Source organism: Cyclopterus lumpus, chromosome 22, assembly GCF_009769545.1.
Source record: "Cyclopterus lumpus isolate fCycLum1 chromosome 22, fCycLum1.pri, whole genome shotgun sequence".
Taxonomy (NCBI): Eukaryota; Metazoa; Chordata; class Actinopteri; order Perciformes; family Cyclopteridae; genus Cyclopterus; species Cyclopterus lumpus.
In genome coordinates this window covers 16,336,037-16,356,577 of record NC_046987.1, presented here as the reverse complement: position 1 = coordinate 16,356,577, position 20,541 = coordinate 16,336,037, and the positions used below count along the sequence as shown (strand labels likewise).

At 43.7% G+C, this 20,541-nt stretch overlaps 1 protein-coding gene across 8 annotated transcripts in view; it reads right to left on the bottom strand.

Moving 5' to 3' along the window:
- Positions 1-20,541, bottom strand: part of atrn (attractin) — a 109,846-nt gene that overhangs the window by 69,776 nt on the left and 19,529 nt on the right. For all 8 annotated transcript variants that reach the window (XR_004608925.1, XR_004608924.1, XM_034525536.1 and 5 more), the window contains exons 8-16: positions 18,540-18,789; positions 17,453-17,636; positions 16,141-16,295; positions 11,156-11,240; positions 8,142-8,362; positions 6,374-6,492; positions 5,310-5,448; positions 4,469-4,650; positions 1,001-1,220 (exon numbers count right to left, since the gene is read on the bottom strand). Coding sequence is in view for 6 of the 8 variants with exons in the window: in XM_034525536.1 (XP_034381427.1) it covers positions 1,001-1,220; positions 4,469-4,650; positions 5,310-5,448; positions 6,374-6,492; positions 8,142-8,362; positions 11,156-11,240; positions 16,141-16,295; positions 17,453-17,636; positions 18,540-18,789 (1,555 nt within the window). In the remaining 2 variants the exon portion in view is untranslated. The remainder of the gene's footprint in view (positions 1-1,000; positions 1,221-4,468; positions 4,651-5,309; positions 5,449-6,373; positions 6,493-8,141; positions 8,363-11,155; positions 11,241-16,140; positions 16,296-17,452; positions 17,637-18,539; positions 18,790-20,541) is intronic.

Genomic DNA, 20,541 nt, shown 5'->3' with positions numbered 1-20,541 from the left:
TTATTTAACACTGTAAAATCACCGTCCACTGCTTTTATCTGTGCGGCACGGCGTCTGAGAGCAGCTGGTAGCAGTTACATATGCAGTTAGAGAGGCACTCCAACGTTATGGAAGTGCATTGCTAAATTGTTGGACGATTTGAATGAGAGACTTCAAAAAAACAACAACAACAAAAAAACAGCTGGGATCAGGAGATACAAAATGAGCTCCACACCGGTCCGACCAGACAGACGGGAACAGACCTGAGATCAGGCGCGACGATTTGAAAACTGTCCATTCTGCATCTAAATGTCTCACAGGACCGGCAGAGAAAAAAACAACTCGACAACGTCTCGGACTGCGTGATGCCAAAGATGTTAAGATGTTTGCATTTTTGCGATCCTGGAATGTCTCTGGTCCTTTCGGCCTCATTACCTTTGCATATACTGGAATGACTGCAAGCTGTGGTTTGTCTGTGTATAAAAAAAAAGTGTGATCCACCATTCATCTCAAACGACTCATGGCAGCAATAGATTTATGCTATTTATCCAAAGTCTGGTGTGTATCTTGCTGACATTTCCTGTGCATGTTTGGCGGTTGTGTTATGAATCATCTCAGAGCTGCATTATTTGCTGATAAGTAAATGTGGGAAAATTGATTATTTTTACATAAATTGTTGCCCAGAAAATATTAAATATCTCTATTTAACTTGAATATAGTGTGTGTGTGTGTGTGTGTGTGTGTGTGTGTGTGTATATTTATTCCATTTGAATCCATGATTTTCATGTATTCTTTAATAAAGACTTAAGGCATAAAAGGTGCAGGACTTCTAGATTGTAGTGAAAAACAATGCCACAGTGAGTAAAACTGCTGCTGCTGCTGTTGCTGCTGCTGTTGCTGCTGCTGCTTGGGGTTCAGAGAGTAAAACAAACTGATCTTGATAGCTACGTTTTTTTTTTTTGCATTAAGCCAGCAATATTTCATCTCAAGTGCATGAATCTTGTAGGTATTGTGAACCCACCTGGCCGTTCGCACATGCTGCCGTTCACCGGGTTGATGCAGGTTTGTGCTTTCAGTCCACTGGACGCCGGCTCAGCCAGGTAGCCGCAGAAGCCGGCGTCGCTCGGCTCGCCGGGGAGCCACTGCAGGGTGGTGTTGGTGAAGGGCGACATGTCCTCCCAGCACCAGTACGACACGTTGATTTTCCTGAGCCCCACCCACGGCGTCACTGTGGACTTGTACTGCGAACACACGACAGGAGGCCAAAGTCAAAAAACATTTACAATACAACGCTCCACAGAGTTTGACTCCTTGTAAGTTTGACTTACACAATTTGCCATGGCCAGAAACCGCACAAACAGACATTATCGTTTCACGACGGTCCTCGAATGCAACCAAATCTGAGCTCCAAATGACTGATTTAAAATGTTGCCAGAAGATAAACCGTTTGCACCGACCAGATCCAGTAAAAACATTACATTCTGAACCCCTCAGGGCAACTTGGAGCCGTGATGGACTCGGCTGAGGCCAACAGTCGACATTGAGTAAAATGTGACTCCCTAAAACTGCTCAAGGTTAAAAAGGAGTTCAAAAAAATGAAATAAAAAAAAGGCTGAAAGACCACTTCAGTGCCAGGAACTCTGGAACTGAGGACTAACGTGTTTTTTTTATCGTTGTTGTCAGGAATATGTCAGCAATATTTCATCTGTACTGACATTAATTCCCCTTCTGCACTGGCTGAGCGGCAGTAGAAGCAGCTTTGCTTCACCTCACTCGGGAAGCTCCGTTATCCGTCCCCATATCTAATCAATGGCCACGCTGTTGCAGTGCTTGTAAACAAAGGGCGCTCGATCTCTCGCGGACGGGGGTCCAATTACTGTTCCCTCGGGATGTCGTTGCATTTCTTGGATTGATGGATCCGGTCTGGGAATGTTTGGAGCTGCTAAACAGCACAAACGAACGGTGTCAATATAACATGGCAGGAAGACATGCAAAGCTTTTTACTGTTCAACTGGATTAATTTGATCCCAGAGAAATAAGGTTTTTTACCTCCCCTCTACGTTCAAGCCCAGAGATTACCTGGAACTGACCAACAGAATTGAATTTAGACCAACAGGGGAAATCTACACAACTTCATTAGTATGGATGGAAACCACTCTCCAATTCCAGCCAAGGCTTTGCGATTTTAGACGAAAAAAACCCTTTTTGTCTTATTTAGCTCCAGCGTTACATTTCCCGCGTGGAGGCTCCGGGGCCATTTGTAGGAGTGTAAGTGGCTTACATTCCTTTGCATGGGTGGCTTTCAGAGAGGGGTGGCCGTGTTTGATCCACAGAAACCAAAGTGGGGCTGTAGCCGGTGACGACACCGCGTTGCATTCAAGTGCAGACCGGGTCATAAGAGACTACTACCGTTTCCCTCCCACACACTCACTCTGGATTATGTCACACTCTCAAGTGTAGACGCACACCAAAATATTTCTGAAAGCTTTAGCGGTGATGAGGCCAACGATGTGGGATAATGTCCTTCTATTTAAGGAAATGTGATCGTATCCAATTATAGAACGTGAAATGTGTCCTTTACGTAGACTCCTTTTTGCCCATTTAATGGTCGTATCCATTATTCTGCTGCTTATTTCATTAGTTTATCGATTCGCTGTTTAGATTATATTTTGGCGGACCTCATTACAACTGAATCCATCTGAAAATGTTTGTGCATCTGCACTCGTGGTTCACAGAGGAGTATGATATAATCCAGCATGTATCTAAAGCACTGCAAGAGTACAGTTCTGACGACGTATCAGGCACTAAAAATAATAACCGAAGAAAAGCCGGTCTGGTGGCATCACCGTCACATACTAAAAAGACACCATCTACTTAGCGTCGAGAGCTTAACTATAAAATACCACATTGGAGGTCTAAATTTGGCTTTCAACCCTAGAACACATTAGCAACTGAATCGATATCAGATAGAAAATCCTTCACAACGAAGGTTAAGTGCTGGCTACAGACAAACCAGAGTAGTTCCCATTTTTAGCCGGTCGCTCTGTAAACGTCCGGTGTGTATCGTGCCGCGTGTGTACTGTGCGACGTGGATTTTTATTAATCGTGCAGTGCCCGCTGGAGGCTCAGCCGCTCTCATTCAGAACAGGCCGATTGCTGCTCAGTGAAGAATGGTTTGGTTTGGAACGTTAATATTTATCCAGCAGTCAATGAGCTGCAGACGACATGCTCGGGCCCCCCGCGGAACGTGCCGTGCCGCATGTCCACACTGCACCATATTCCACACTGCACCATATTCCACACTGCACGTCTTTGCAAGACATCCGCCGAGTGTGGACACACAAACAAAAAAATCCTGGATTTTTTTTTGTCCCATTCCTATATTTATAATGTATTTTGGTTTTAAGATCGTGAAAGCTGTTTCTTTATTGCATTGCACGTGTAAAAGCCCAAATTGAGTTATAGTAGCTCCAGTATAACCATTTTCTGTGCAGCATATCGGTTTCATGCTCTGTATTAGACCAATGTGAAATTGCATTCACATAAAAATCAATTCAAAATTCCAGAGGGAAAAGCAGATAAGCTGTCACTAAAGAAGCAGGTAGAACATTTACTATAACGGTTGATTGATAATTAAAATGATTTACAATAAAAAAAATGTGGTCAATTGTATTTCTGGGTCATCAAATATATTCACATCTGTAGCTAAATTCCAAAATGACAGAAAAACCTGAGGCATGTTAAGCTAATCATAATCATTTAACCAAGACTCTAATCCTCATCGTTTTGAATCAGTGTTCAGTGGAATTTAATTTTACTCTGGATTTCTTGATTATCAACATTGCAAGCAACCGTGAGTAAAGAGCTCCAGATGCATTCAGGACGTCTCAAGTGAATCTCCCTTATTCTGTGCGGGTGAACGAGACGCGGAGACCGAAAGCCGAACGCTGAGCGTCTCCCCGTCACACATCTGCACGTGTGACCTGCCTCTGATGACATCAACAGCAGCTGGCGAAGGGGAGTCGATTGTCGGGATGGATTTCTGCGTATTTGCTCTGATGGAGCGCGTAAGAGACGCGCCGGAGGAAAGAATCTGTTAATGGAACATTTGTTTCACGCTCACTGGTCCGACGAGAGCTCACCTGTAGAACGAAAATGAAAAAGACAACGGCTCTCAGAAAGACGCAACTCAAAAAAAAGGTGCACAGCGGTCAAGGTGTTGGTTCGAGTAAAGACGGTGTATTTGTGCACTTTTATAGTTTTCCTTCTCGAGTCGGCGTCTTCGAGGCTCTGAATGGTATATTTGGATTCTTTGAGCTGGAATATAAATTCTTCAGTCTTGGTGTTTTGCCGTTCTTCTTGCTGTAACAAATCTATTTTATCTTCTTATCGTCACCGTGACGACTCTATTTCCCCAAGGAGAATATTTTAAAGTTTGTCTGAGTATCCAGGACCGCCCCATCCTCCTCCTCCTCCTCCTCCCACTTACCGCCACGCTCATTATTTGCAGCTCCTTCAGGACAAAGTCCACCTTCTTCTGCGTGGTCAGCGAGGCCAGGACGGCGTTGTGGCTCCTGCAGGCCAGCTTGGCGTTGTCGTACGAGTCCTTCGCCGTGAGGAACTTCAGACACGAGTTTCCCACCAGGTGCCAGCTTTCACCGCACACGTTTTCTGGAACGGAGAGAACCGATGAGGAGTCGGTACCAGAGACCCTACAGGTTGGTGGGCTGACGTGCAAGTTGACAGCACGTCAGTGGGGCTTATCTCTCTTGGTTATTCACCTAAATAAAACACTTTTCCAGAAACTTGTGCCCCGTGAAAAAAAAAAAAATGCAGCATCTATTTGCCTCCTTGGAGTTCTGAAGTTAAACAATTTGAATAGGTTTCCGTATTTTACAAAAAATGAGAAAAATCGGAAAAACAAATATAATTTTTCAGTTATGCTCCTAAACAGCAGACAGAAAAACATCAGAGCCTTTCTTTTTTTAACGTCTACACATTTGACATATTAAATGTAAAAGACAATGTAGAGACATTTGCTGAATTCTGTTTTCAGCTTTTCAACAGAGTCCATTAGAGAAAGCAACATGTTCATTCATATATAGATAATAAATCATAATGCCACTAATGTTATTCTAGATGCATCCCCAGATCCCAGAAATTAAGTTGGAGCATAAATTGTTCTTATAACCGCCAAATGGCCAAATCTATAAAAGAATAACTCCCAGGATGCATCTTACCCGTGTACGTCTTAGTATTTAAGTGTGCGTGATGATAGTTTTACAAATGATGGGTTTTTGTTGTTTCCGTTTCCCACCAAACTCAGTTACCTGGCAGTGAGATGCACTCCTGGTTGCGAGGTTCCCACTGACAGTTCTGGTCCACAGCGCAGCTCTTGCAGCTGGTTTTCTTGTTGCACACGTATGAGGGGTTGTCCTTTGGGCAAACGTCATACTCCCCTATGGCCCCCTGGGTAGAAAACAACAGGCGTCAACCAAAAGACGCTCAGGAAAGATGACGTAGATGTATGAAACGGTGGGCAGTGACATTTTATTTTGCATTACATCAGATGTTTACACGGCGAACAGGCGGCCGGGACGTTTGAGACAAAGTTACAGTTCTCCGGATGCGGCCTCCTGTCCGTGTCAGTATGTTCAAACGGGGGTACGTGAACCCCTGGGGGTACGTGAGATGTATTTTAAATATATTAAAAAGCATCCATTCAAAATTCCTTTAAAAATAGTTATTTAATACATACAATAGTGTCAGAAACTGATTTGTATATATTATATATTAAATAAGACACTGATGGCACAGCGCTGTGTATTACATCTTTTTTTCAACCAAAAATGCAACAAAATGTTCGAGATTTGTAACATTTTGAAAAAAAACGCTTTTGGCCGTAACGAGAGATAATCGTATCGCGTCCAAATTGAAATGTTTCTTTTTTCTTACTGACAATGTAGCCGTTTGAGTAGAAAGGCACGTTATCACAAGTGTCGGATTATGAAATGATTGCAGTCAGAGAGACTGACCCGTATCTATCCAATATTTTTAAAGACGAGTGCAGATGAGAGCGCCGGGGGAGACACATTAACTGTCATATCGCATCTAAATGAGCAGTGATTTTAATCGCAGACTGACGATTCAGACTCAAGAGTTGGAGACAAAGACGGCTCATCAGTTCTTTATCTGATCTCTACTCAAAGTTGACATGTGCCAATTTATAATGCGTACCAACTCTAATATAAGAAATGAAAAGGGATGTTTACGTATCCTGTTCTACCTGACAAAAAGACTACTTATCAATGCATTATCATAACTCTTCCATTGTAAACTGCGAGACGTGGACGTGATGTGCGACGTTAGTTCGCATCGTCAGCAGTTTTCTTACCGTGGCAGAAGTGCAGTTGCTTCCCAGAGACAGACACTGGCTTGAGCACCACTGGCAGCCGTTGGTGTTGGCCGTGCAGCTGTAGCAGTCTGTGTACTGTTCACACCGCTCGTCAGCATCTGCAAAATTGTGAAGAACATGGAATATAAATATTTATTTATTTTAAAACAATTTACAATGTGATAAATGATAAAGCAGACAGAAGTTTGCTCTTAGAGTTGGTCTAATTCTTCCCTCCATAGTGGTTAGACTTGTGGGCAAAAACATGATGAAATAAATCATCTGAGAAAATCAACCTGCAACTTATTTATGGAACTTTAGCTGCGTTTCTGCACGAAAGACATTTTGTGCAGAGTTCTCGCTACTTCCGAGTCATGATTGTGTTTTTCCCAATAGAAGTCAAGGACTTGTATTTTACAGTAAAAAATGAGGCCATAGAGAGTGAAATGTGACAAAAACTAAAAAGAAACTGCTTAGGGTTTCAAACAGGTGACTGTCAGACAGCAGCGGAGCAGGAAAGGCCTCCCTGGTATTAAATGCGACTGAGAAGATATTTCCATCTGCCGGCGCCTCTGTAGACGCTGACGGCGGAAAATGAGACTGTCCGACACACACACACACACACACACACACACACACACACACACACACACACACACACACACACACACACACACACACACACACACACACACACACACACACACACACACACACACACACACACACACACACACACACACACACACACACACACACACACACACACACACACACACACACACACACACACACACACACACACACACACACACACACACACACACACACACACACACACACACACACACACACACACAAAAAGAATAAATGTAGTAAATTGGGCCTCTATAACACATCAACAGATGCACCCTCCCATCCAAATGCTGAAGCTAACGGTTATTAATTCAATTAAAATTCAATATAACATTTTAGTAATCTCTTTTTTTGGGGTAGTTTAGAAAATGTCAGAATAGAGTAAAAACATACATCACAGGTATTTCCCTTATTAATAGGTTTGCTTGTATCCGACGCTGTTCATTAAGAAGTGTGACATTCCCAAGCCCTGAATCACTGCTATACAAGAACATAAATATACAAATCAGATGCATTAAGTCAGCAGAATTTGATTCCATATGACCAAACAAACCCAAACTACAGGTGTGAATCTAACAAGAGTGCTGCAACTAACAACTTCTTTCATTATTAACTGATCCATTGCGTAACAATGAAACAATTTGTAAAATTTATAGTTTGAATCTCAGAAAATCCAGAAAAAAAGCCAATTAAAAAGGGCCCGTGGCGACGTTTTCAAATACCTTGTTTTGTCCAACCGACAGTTCAGAAATACATTCGATCACAAGCAGCTGCTGAATGTTTGGCTTTCTCTTGCATCTTAAAACGCTGATCAGCTAATGGTTTGAACCAGTTTCATCATTCTCAGAGACGGCAGAGGACTGTTTCTAAAGATGCATGAAGGCCACGTGTTCTACACTTCGTCTCACGCACACAAAATAAAAAACAAAAACAACCTGGTGACACATTCTTTTGCCATTTTCACTTTCTGATGTGCAAGACCGCGTTGGCAGTCCGTGACAAACAAGCCGCCCCTGCCAGTTTATCCGTGCCATCGGACATCAGGCGCCGTGAATGCAGACGAGTTCTGCAGCAACTCAAAAAAAAAAGGACAGCGAAGGATCCAAAAATAATCACCGGCGGCGTCACCTACATGATCGGGTGTTGCAGGAGGCCGGTAGCTGCTGCTCGCCTCCGATGGCGTCGCCCTCCCAGGGCAGGCAGGTCCCTTGGGTGCCGTTCCAGACGCAGTGGATCCCCGGCCAGGCCTGGCTGCAGGACTCCAGGCTGGAGAAGGCCGCGCAGCTGGGCGACGTGTACACGAGGACGTCGCTGAGCAGCAGGCTGTTGAAGCCGCCGAACACGTACATCACGCTGCGGGGACGAGAGGGGGAGAGACGTTACAAGGGCCACAGGGGCAAGCGGGCGAGAAGATGGAAGGGATTCAGGAAGTAAGGCCGGGCCGATTTACGACCCCCGCAATATTCCCCCGGTTTTGACCTTTTTGTGCACAGAGAGAGCCGGAGAAGCTTAGTCTGAGTGCTCTTCCTCTTCTCTGAGCCTCAACCTGCCTCATAAGGCTGCTAAATCCCTAACAAGCGCTCCCTTTCTGTGCGGACAGACCTGACATACCCCCCCCCAGCTCCCTGCTGTGTGTGTGTGTGTGTGTGTGTTTGGATGCCGGGCACAGGGCATTTCTGAACATCCCTCTCCACTCGCCTCTGTTCAGCTGCATGCATTAGTGCGACTGTGTGTGTGTGTGTGTGTGTGTGTGTGTGTGTGTGTGTGTGTGTGTGTGTGTGTGTGTGTGTGTGTGTGTGCTGGTGGAAGCGGATGGGCAGGGCGGATGGGTAATTTGCACCGGCTGGATCAAAAGTACCCCCCACACCTCCCGGATCACGGAGGGCACGCTTCAAACCGTTCGCTCCGGACGTCCTGCTGAGCGCTCGGATCAGAGGAGGAGGAAAATCGGGGAGGTTGTTTGTTTTTTTTTTGGCAAGGGGACCACATGAATGAGCCGCCTCCTTTATTTTAAAAAGTTGCGGAGAAGCAAAGGACGACAGAGACTATATAAAGAGCTTTTGTGGAAGTTCCAGAAGTTTGAGAAGTGACGAAATGCAGGTTTGTAAGAGAGAGATTTTAGTTGATTGAAAGGAAGTCGCCGACTCTCAAATGTAGACTGTTCTGGAGTTCGGCGGGGATCCGGTGGCGAACGCATTCCTCTTTCCTTTAGTACTCAGCCTCAGATCCTGCACAAAACTCTACAATCCCCCTGACTGGACTGAGTATAGAGGAGCCAGACCGCGGAGTGCTTTAAAAGCAAAGAGTGAAAACTTCAAAATATATTCTAAATTCGAACGGAGGCCACTGCAAAGAGACTAAAAAACAGGAGTTGGAGCAAGTGTTCCGTTTGACTTATTCATGAATGAGTGAGTGAACCACCAAATCCTCCTGCAACGTCACCATTTTTCCCTTTAACATTCAAACCCAACATGTTTCCTTTGTCTTTAGAACATCTTCTAAGAATGCTTTCTTGACAAAAGCAACAACAAAAAAAAACCAACAACAACAAAAAACGTTTAAATGAAGCTCCGACATCACGACTCTGAAGCCTTTGCCTGCGATCGAATCCGAACTAGATCAATGAGCGAATTGCATGAACAAACTCCTAATTGCTCCCGAGGAACGGGAGTCATCAGTGAGGATTGACTGAAACGGGGCGGGCGATTCATGTTAATATTTTTTGTCGCGCTCCCCACAACAGGATGTACCATTTCATATGGATCGCCGTGTCTCGCTCTGCTGGCGGCGCACACAACACTTACCGATGAGTCATCACCTTCTCGCCGCAGCACCGTCGACAATCACAATCCATTCGCGGACTAATAATGAAATGTCATGTATGAACACACAAAGGATTATTTTCCAAGGTAACGTTTATTTTCTTCCTTTTTCCAATTACACCGCCTGTGTCGGTGGGCCTTGGTTGGAAGCGTTTGCCTTTTCTCCTCCCAGACTGCCGCGCAGACGGGCTGACGTAAGACCTTTTCTTTTGTCAACCGAGCTTGCGGAATCTTTTTTTTATTTTATGATTTGGCCCCACATCTCTTTTGTGCGTAAATTAATAAATAAAATCGAGAATAGTAAATAATCGAGAATTGAAAAGTTTCTATATAGTTTTATAAATTCATGTTATAATCAGATGGCATCAGAAGAAGTTTGAAATGTTTCATCTAAAAAAAGGTGAAAACAATAAAAGAGTTCAATAGAAAATAATGAGGGGTGTAAAACTAATAAGCAAGATCACAACATTCTCCTCCTGTTGTATCGGAAAAACAAACATTTTTGTTAGCTGCATAAAGTTGTTGAAGTGACCATGACAGATTTTTGGAGAGATAAAAAAAGAAGAAAAAAAAAAAAACTTGGGAAATGAAATATGTCAGTCGATATTTGTAAAAACACAAGTTCTGCTCTCAACTTTGTGGTTCTTCTGCGTTCAGTGCAGAACCTCAAACAAGGAGCCTTCCTTTCCTCAGCAGCGGTCGTATTATATTACATCCGCCTCTGTTGCATGTGTGCGGTGTGAACGTCGTGTGAACGCCCGCATGGAGAGACGTGATCATGAAGAGAAGAAACTGAAAAGCAAAACTTAAGGCAATCGATCCGTATGAAAAATTGCACAGAAAATAAAAATAAAAAGATACAGCTCATCAAATGCAGATCCATGCTGAACACATTTGTGTAACATATTCCATTTCAGACATGTCTTTAAATGCCACGAGTGCATAATTAAATACGAGTGTCCCCCCCCTGGTTTACATGCGCTCCGGAAACAAGGTAACAGGTTGACTGAACATCTGAGGAGATATGTAGATGTTCTACACATATCTCCGCTACTTATTTGAACCCAGAGCGATGCAGCGTTGAAGCGTTAGTGACATTAAAAAGTTGGGCCACCACGAGTATCCTCAGTGCTTTACAAGTATAAAGAAGAAGTCTGTGGGGGGGGGGGTAAAATGTCTCTCAAATGAATGTTTGTGCTCATTGTCCAGCTCCTTATCTTAAGTTTTCTTATTGTTGTTTTCATGCATCCCATCATCCACAAAGCCTTTCTGTGCAGCACTCTGCAAACCCTTACTTTCGGCTTAGCGCTGCATAAACGATTACCTGTCACTGAAGACCGCCGAGTGCCCGAAGCGGTTGACGTCGTGGTAGAGGTCCGGTCGAGGCAGCGCCGTCCACTCATCACACGCTGGAATGAAAAGACGACACGAGAGAGAGAGAGAGAGAGAGAGAGAGAGAGAGAGAGAGAGAGAGAGAGAGAGAGAGAGAGAGAGAGAGAGAGAGAGAGAGAGAGAGAGAGAGAGAGAGAGAGAGAGAGAGAGAGAGAGAGAGAGAGGGGGAGAGGTCAAGCTGTGTCATACGTGTGTCCTCGTCACTCTGGAGCGCAGCTGACTTGACACGACGTGACCTTTTACAGCTCGGATCCTCGCGCTAATCAGCCAGTCAAGTCGGCGGCAAAGTGCCCTTGAGTGAGAGACGCTGAGGGCCCGACGCGAGCAACAATCACAGAGGGAGAAAAAGAACGCAGATAGGCACGCGTGTGTCCGGCGTGCGAAAAAGAAATACTCTCAGAAGATGAGCGTCCGTGCGCTGACTTAATGCAACACAGATGGCTATCGCCGCTCGTTCACAGCCAGAACGGTGGGGGTTTCATTCTTGTTTCCAGGAGGTGTTTTTGGTTTGCCTTGAGAGACAATTGGCCACCGACCTGCCGGGGGGGGGGGGGGGGGGGGGGGGGCACACAGCCTCATCCACGAACGGCGCAGAACACCACTTCTCTCCTCTTTTTGTTGTTGTTTTGTGCATCTTTGTAATTGTTTTGTTCATCTTGTAGTTCTTTTTTTTTTTTGTCCCTGGTGTTGTTTTGTCCCGTTTTGTGTCTCTTTGTAGTCGCTTTGTGCATCTTTGTAGTCATTGAGTGTTGCACAGTGGTTGCCCTGTTTCATAGTCAAAGAGTCCCTTTGTTTCTCTTTTACACGAGGTTTGTTTTAGAATCGTTGTGTTGTTCTCTTGTAGTGTCTCTTTGTAGTTGTTTTTTGTAGTCGTCATTTTGACTCTTTGTAGTTGTTTTATGTCGTGGTCATTGTGAGTCTTTGTAGTCGTTTTGTGTCTCTTGTGGTCTTTTTCTGTCTATTTATAATCATTTTAGGAAGTGGTCATGTTTTATGCTCTTGTAGCTGTTTTGCATCTCTTTGTGGTTGTTTTGTGTCTCTTTGTAGTTGTTCTTTGTAGTGGTAATTCTGACATTCTTTTTAGTTGCTTCGTGTGTCTTTGTGGTTGTTTTGCCTCTTTGTATAGCCATTGCCAGTCACTTTGTAGTCGTTTTATGTTTCTTTGTGATAGTTTCACGTCTCTTTAAGGGATATTTTGTAGTTGAAGACCAGGAGGACCCGGCAGTGGGCCAGATCCCTGTATAGCTATTCAGGAATACATCAAAGCCTCCACCTGTTTTAGGACTTGGAAATAAGGAGAAATGGTTCCTGTTCCTGCTCAGTTTCTTGTATCTTGTGCTAGACTTGCAGCCTGATCAGGGGGTTCCTCACCTTCCTCGAGGGTTGGGTTTGGGTAGCTGGATCCATTTTAAATCCGGTTCTTAGTTGAAAAAATCATTAAGATCTGACTCCAATGGATCAGTTATTTCCCCCCTGATATATTTTACTGCCCCTCCTTCTTTATTCTTACCAAAGAGCAACATACAAACATAATGTATTGTACTTAATGCACGTAAAGTCACTTTTGCAAAGTTTTTTAAAAGCAGGACTATAGCGTGAACTCATCAAAAGTAATTTCTCAGTTTGTTTTCAGTCAGCTGGACACATTATCCAGCAGAATGCCTCACAGCAATCTTGGAAGAATGTCCCAGTTAAACTTATCATATCAATATTAAAAGATTACAGACTTATTAATTCTGCATTAGGACCTACAGTATTTAGAGTGAATAGCTTGTGATAAATAAGATTAATCCCCCCCCTGCTGCTTCATCTTATTTTCAGCTTGTAGCTACAGGTTCTGAACATTGATTAGGCTGCCATTACATCTGTAGTGTTTCTATCCTCTCAGGCAACAAAAACAGCGACAACAGATCGAAATCTTCCGTCACTTGTTATTTAGAACTTCTCTGCCAATGTAAAAAGATGAGCGTAATTAGATAATGGGATTTGAAAGCAGACAGAGCCGATAAACAGGGTTTTCTACGGGATTCAGATTTGATCAAATATTATTGAACGCCACGATCCCCGTTTTTGGCTTGCGACCCTTTTTCAAAGCTTATGGCCTTAATAATGTAAAAGAAAACATACATTGTAAGAACTTCGATCAGCAAAGGAGATCATTTGTTGTCTTGGGTTGTTTTTAAATGCACCAAAAAGTATCCGATGTTTCACAAGAAAGGTGGAGGAAAATCCATTCTTTTGTGATACAAAAATATCTGTTTTTCTCACCCATTAATCATCTTGAGACCAATTAGGGGTCCTTGCCCCCAGTTGAAGAACCAATGCTTTAGATATCTAAGTTAGATATCACCATTGTTTCAATACTTTATCAATGACTATATTTAATGTTGCAGTGTGTAGGATTTGGCGACTTCTAGCGTCGACATTGCAGATTGCAACCGACTGAAACACAAATGTTGTTTGGTTTGTCCGCTCTGGGCTACTGTAGAAACATGGCAGCTGACTCCATGAAGAGGACTTTCTCTGTAGATATAAAACACAACGCAACTTATTTCAGATGATTATATACTAAAGAAAAACCCCAAAAAACAAACATACTTTAATACTATACATTTCTGACAATAGATCGCCCGAAATGTTAGGCACTGTTCCTTTAAGTGCAGAAATTGAGTGACTTAAATGCTGTGCGTAACAACAGATATGTCAAAAAACTTTCATTTTGATTCAGGGATTTGACCGAAACCTTGAGATATCTTGACCTCCAACACATCAAGTCTCATCAGATACCGCCGAAGCTCTCGCTCATTAAGTTCTTTACCCAGAAAGCAGTTTGCGCCCATCATGAGCACAAACAACAACAAAAAGGCCCGGAACGCGAGGGTGTAAGTCAAAGCTGCTGGAAGACAGAACATCCCCTTCAGTTCAGAACAATGGCGTGCAAGTCATCGTGCCCTCCCAGGAGGAAGAGAGTGACATCTGCGAGGGCTCCGTGTTAACAAAAGGGTAGACACTGCCCTCTGGTGGCGCACGTCGGTACTACAGGTGATGTGGCGCATTGCCCCCTTCAGAGTGAAGGATTTATTATGACGCCATCCACCAATGTCAGGACAGCGGACGGCCCTTAAATTCTGAGCTCTAATTGAGTTTGGCTTGTTTATGGGGGGGGGGGATTAGTCCTCAACGCACAGCCATTCTCCACTGTAATTACCAGACAATTACAGCGCTACTGCTGCTGACACTGAGGTGAGGAGAATAGTCTACTAGTCTTTTTTTTGTCCAATTACAAAATCCTACAGAGGAGGAGCAAGGAGGCCAGAGACAGAAAGAGGGGAGAGCTGCGGGAGGGGGAGAACAACAACAACAATACTCAGAAGTTTCTAATTTCTAAAGTTCCACTCAAATGTGAACTCTCCGGGGAAATCACAAAAAACAATTTGTTTCCCGCGGTGACCGGCGTGAGATGAGTTTGTCTCATTTTGCCAATCAAGCGAGGACATGTGGTGAATGTAAAAAATGGGGGCGGGCACAACTATGCTAAGAACTATATTAATGTGCGGCAGCAGCCTGTTCTTCACACCACTATACGAGGAAGGCGAAAGACGGACGTTTGTTGGGGACGTTTTGGCCCCAACACGCAATTGCCGGTTGCAAAGGAAGGGTAAGGGGGGGTGGGGGGGTGGGGGGGCGCCCCTGAGATTGTAATTTCGCTGGCTGTCAATCACCATCGTAATAATGACACAGAAATAGCAGAACGTCCTCGGGCCATTTCGCAGCCCGCAGGGAGTTCTCCCCTCCCAACCAGACAGACCGAAGCCTCCCATTAATGAGCAGCTTACGCCAGCAGCACTGCGGGAAGAGGACAGACTCAATTTACAACAATAAATGGCAGGCAGCTAACAAAATGAGGACATCGACGTCGCTTCTGACAAAGCCCCCGCTAACTTCTATTAGGACGAATAATTGGAGAAAAAAAAATTAACTCGACAAGCGACGCCAATCAACTTTTGATCGGCGTATTTCACCAGCGAAGACAGAAAAGGGCTTTTTCTTTCCTTCAGTCTGCGTACATATACACATGGGGGAGTCGCGCTCTCTGTCTGCTGTGAAGCAAACCGAGGGTTAAGTGTCTTGATTAAGGTCACCTTCGCAGTACAAAGAAACGAGCCCAAGAATAAACATGAGATTTACCTGAAGCAATCAGTGTGAACCCCAGACTAGTGCTTCTAATGTTAAAGCTTTGATCACTTTGAGTTTACCTTCACTGAGAAATCCTCCAGGAGTGTGAAGTGCAGCTAGAGGGGAAGTTCTACAAAATGTGATCTGCCAATCAATTTTGTTCCCCCTTAAGACCTGACTTTCCTTTATGATGCTAATGTGAATAAAACACAGATATCAGTCACACTAATACAAGATTACGGGACGCATTTCATGCTGTTTTGAAGACCTTGTGATGGAGAAAGGACTTTAAAACTATCCATCTGTTTCACCAGGGGCATCCCCCGACTACAGCACAGGGTTGTTTAGCAATAAGGTCACTGAAGGAAAGAAAAGGCATTTTTCTGTCTTGGTTGGTTTGTAGAGCAACTTTTTTTTTTTTTTGCATTACAATTATCCATCCTAATAGCTGGCAGCATACATAAATGTAAGGCCACGTCATCGTGAGTATCCTGCATGCAAAGAGGGGGCCGCGGTTTGCCGCCTGCGTGCATCAAGCAGCGACATTTGACCTTCCCTTGCTCCAGTGGAGCCGCTCAGTGTCCAACAACAAAACACTGCGGTTGTGCTGAGCAGCTCCCAGGTGTGAGTCTGAGCGGCTGTATGAATGCAAAGCAGCTCAGTGCAGAGAGAGAGTAGGGGGGGGGGGGATGCTAAGGCAGAGAAAACAGACTGCAGGAGGGAGGAGTGTGCGTTACTGACCCAGACTGTAGGCGAGGAAGTCGGAGGAGAAGCACTTGGCGCCGTGGCTCATGGACGTGTCGTTGTGCGTGTTTCCTCCAAACACCAGCATCGCCCCGCTCACGATCACCGCTGTGTGGAGGTAACGGAAGAAGCCGCTGTCGCGCAGAATGGTCCTGCAAAAACACACAGCGATGGTTGTTATTCTAATTCTTTTTTTTCATCCCCCACATGCTGCTGCTTCCTGGACTCTCCCGGTGACTTAAGAGTCACACTTCTTGAAGGAGAACATCACAGAACTTTGCCTTTTTACAACAAAATACACAGAAATTCAATGCAACAGATGTGTGTCAGCATACGTTTATGTTGTTTATGTTTAGGCGACCCCTGTTACAGCATATCTATGTGATACTCACTGGATTACATATCAGAGATCATTAATGCTACACATGAAAGAGTGATCTCAGTCTCTTCCACACAGCGAGGCACGCAGCTTATTGCCCAGGTATCAGATGGAAAAAGTCGGATCAGCACATCCCTTATTAGGGTTTACATAATTGCAATTAGCCAACTACTACTGACAATTATTTAAAATGCATTGAAGTGGTGGTAAGAGAACAATAACTGATTGATGCCAAAACATTGCAATGTATTTAGATTCTGTTACGGAAGCCTTAATTTGATATCGTTTGCGCTCCAGCATTACAGTAGATATTAGTTTAGGTCAACTTACAAGTGAGTGGAACATCAAAAATAGAAATAGAAATAAACGGATGCATAGAGAGTCAAACTCTTCATATTGCCTTGAATGTCAAACTTGTAGAGTTCGTTATCTACATTTACAGCAGATTTATTCAAAGGTCATTTAAAAATAATGACTTGTTGCCATTTGTATATTACCACTGCTGACTCTGTTTTCAAGAGAGTCAGTTATGGTTTGACGCCATCGTTGTTGTCGTTATTGTTGTTTTTTTTCAATATATTAAGATGATTATTCATGTGTATACATTTTAAGTTATTTTTAAGTCACAGGATGGCGAAGAACAATTAATGTTTGCATCTGCCTACTTCTTTATGAACAAATACTGTTTATCTAGGTTATTTAGAGTTTCATGTTTTCTTTTGTTCTTGTTACAATAAACATCTAGTTTAAATTATAACAATGTTTTGATGAACCTTCTGCGAGATGTTTTCATTTTTCATTCTTAATTCTTCCCAAAATTGACTCAAATAAACTGTATAATATCAAATATAAGCTCAGTATTACACCTCTATGTCGTACACCTACATTTTCTTAACAGCGTAAACAAAATACTTGTAAAGACAGCCTCACCACTTCCTCTTGTCCACGTCGAACTTGTACAGGTCTCCAGCGAGGCCGTACTTGTTGGCGCTGAAGGCCTTGTAGCCTCCGTGGATGTAGATGCCTCTGGTCCCGGGGTCGAACACACTGCTGTGGCCGTAGCCGCCCTGAACCAGAGCACCGTCTGTGCTCGCCATGCTCCAAGTGTTCTTGCCTGGAAGGGGCACGAAAAAGAGAACAATATTTTTACTGAGCTTCAGAAAACTAGTTTAAGATATCATAACATAATAAAAGTTAGAAAAGTGGGAATTTTTTTTTTCTAAAATGCATTACAAGTACAACAAATGTCAGTGGTCATCATTCAGGGAATGAGAATGACCCCAATCATTTTCATTTGTGAGTAAATTGGACTCACAATGTCCATCTGGACACCCCAGCAGGTTAGTGCGTCCCATTTCCTCAGATTGGCTTCTAAGAGACCACGAGAGCTCTTAATTGAGTTCTGTTGACTGTAGCTGACAGAGGTGGATTTATGGGGTCGCACCAGTAAGGTCCCAAACTCGTTAACTTAGTCTTGGTGGCCAGTGTTAATTTAAAACTCCAGCTCCCAGCATGCATTATTCTCCGAAACGCCAGAGGGCGTACAAACACAATGAACTGTGAAGAATCAAAAGGACACGCATGTATCCGGCAAAAAGCCATAAAGCAAGCTACACTATGCTGAAGAGGGATTATAACTAACTGTAAACTCATGTCCCATATTCATGGACTACTTTATTGCCTTTGTACAGAAGAAAGTCAGGTATTGCATGCATCATAAAGAAATGAATACACTATTTGATTTGGCTCAAATGTAGATTGTAAAGACCTCCTGTTGCTAAAGCAATAAAAGCCTTCGTAATTGGCCTTCTTCGTATAATCCCTTATACCGACGACCGAGCACAGCGACCACTTGCACGACGCACAGGCTGTGATGATGTCATCGCGCCGGCTTCACTACGGACTAGCATAAACTAAGCTTTATGGGTAATGGAGCAGCTAAAATGATCAGCGCATTCGCATTGTTGACACATGGCAGCTGTGAAGACTGAGTCCGTGACCTGCAGCTACAACCCACCGATGTTGTACTCCTGCACCTGGCTGATGTAGCCGTACAGGGGGCAGTGTCCGAACATCACCAGCATGACGGGGCCGTCCCCGTCCTGGACGGGAGTCACAATGTGGGCCGAGTGTCCCACCACGGCATACTGATCCTTGACCCGGGGGCTCAGGAGGACCCAGGTCTGGTTCTGGATGTGGAAGACCCACAGCTGGCTGGACACGTTTCCCGTTGAGTCAATCTTTCCTCCGTACATGTAGATTTTACCCTGCAACAGAGAAAGAAAACCGAGGAGCCGGATTCGATCACATTTGGATGTTCCAAAACTAAATGTGTTGAAACACGCATGGCTTGTCCACATAGTGGTCTAACAGTCAGTCCATAGAAGGTTAGTCCAGAGCTGGGATACACTTGGTGCCTCATTAATTGAACCAAAGCCTGGCACAGTTACACTCACGGTATCATGAACCTAATGAAATCTACACTAGGGATTCGGCAAGAAAAAAAAAAGAAGAAGAAAAAACCAGAGCTCCAATAACCTTCTGTATGTCCTTGAGTTCTGAATAAAAACACAGGATTATTATGATCCCCTGGACCTTTACCTACAGAACAGATTTCCCTGGTGAAAGACGGGAAGAGTCTGGAGGTCAGACAGAAGGAGTCCTCTTGATATTAAGAGCCTCTTGACATTTTCTTGATTTGGGTATAATGCACTCATTCAATTTATGACTTTGAGATAGTATTGAACGGAGAAACCCCCCGAGACCGACTCCTAGAGGTCGTTATTGCAAGCAGCTGTTCAGTTATTATGTAATAATTTGTTTGTGGTTTTGAAGTCAACCAAATATTTTAGTGCTTTTGTTTGATAAAAGGTGAGTTTGTTGGTTCTCGGTAATACATTTTAAAGCATGGAGTGTGAATCCGTGAAATGAATTACACTTCAATGAAGTAGTTTTATACGAGATTATAAAAGAAGTATGACGAGTTGGATAGAGTGATACAATACTGCAATTGACTGATATTTTAGCTTTGATATCACCAATATGTGGTTTCCAGCATTATTTATTATCTAATAATACTCCAAAAATATTTTTTTATTTACTTAATTTCTCAGGTTCTGGTTTGAGTTAAACAATTCCCAACGATTAAATATTACACGTATGTGTTTCAATCAAGAGACATCTTTAAAAAAAGAAACAAACAAACCCATCTCCATTAAGGGAAGCAAAGGCTCTATTATTCACTTATAAATCTTCAAGGTTAAATGGTGAACGGTTAATGTTGGCACAACTGGTTTCAGGTGCTTTAATTTCTGATGCATGTTTGAGATTCTTGTAATTTTTGTACTTGTGGTGTTTCGGTTTCTCCGACTTATTTTCTTGTGAATGTTTCCTATTCTCACGTCTGGAAAAGAGACGGCGTGATTTAATAAAGATTGAACCACATAAATAAAGATTATACCGTTTTTTTTCGCACGACTCAAACTTTCTCGCATCGTCTCCCGAGTGTGTTCTCGTCCTGTGAAAGCCACCGAAAACCGGTCGGGTTCACAAATGCTTTGATTTTTTATTTCCCAGTGAGAAGAGGAGACGTAGCATCTTCAGGGCTTCTTGCGTGTGCTTGAGAGCCTGAGCCGCCACGTCGCCTGTGGCTGCGAGGCTTAACGTCGCTCTTATCCGTTACGTATTAGCTCTGATTTGATTCCAGATGTGTCTTTCAAGCCCACATTGACTTCCAAGACACGCTCCTCCGCCGTGATGCAATGTGCTCCCTGCAAACACTCAAGCGGGGCTCTGCGCCTGCCTGTGAATCCTCATCGCAGTAATTTATTATTCCATCAGCGGCTCCTAACAGCCTTTCCTGTCTGAGAGGAAACGACTTCACCACTTCACTGCAGCATATCAGACGCCGGAGAGTTAAAGAGAATATTAGTTCCAGACGACAGACGGACAACTACTGGAAGCAGAAAATAAAAAGGACGGGGAAGTTATTAATGGTTCTGCCGGGGCCTCCGTTTAAT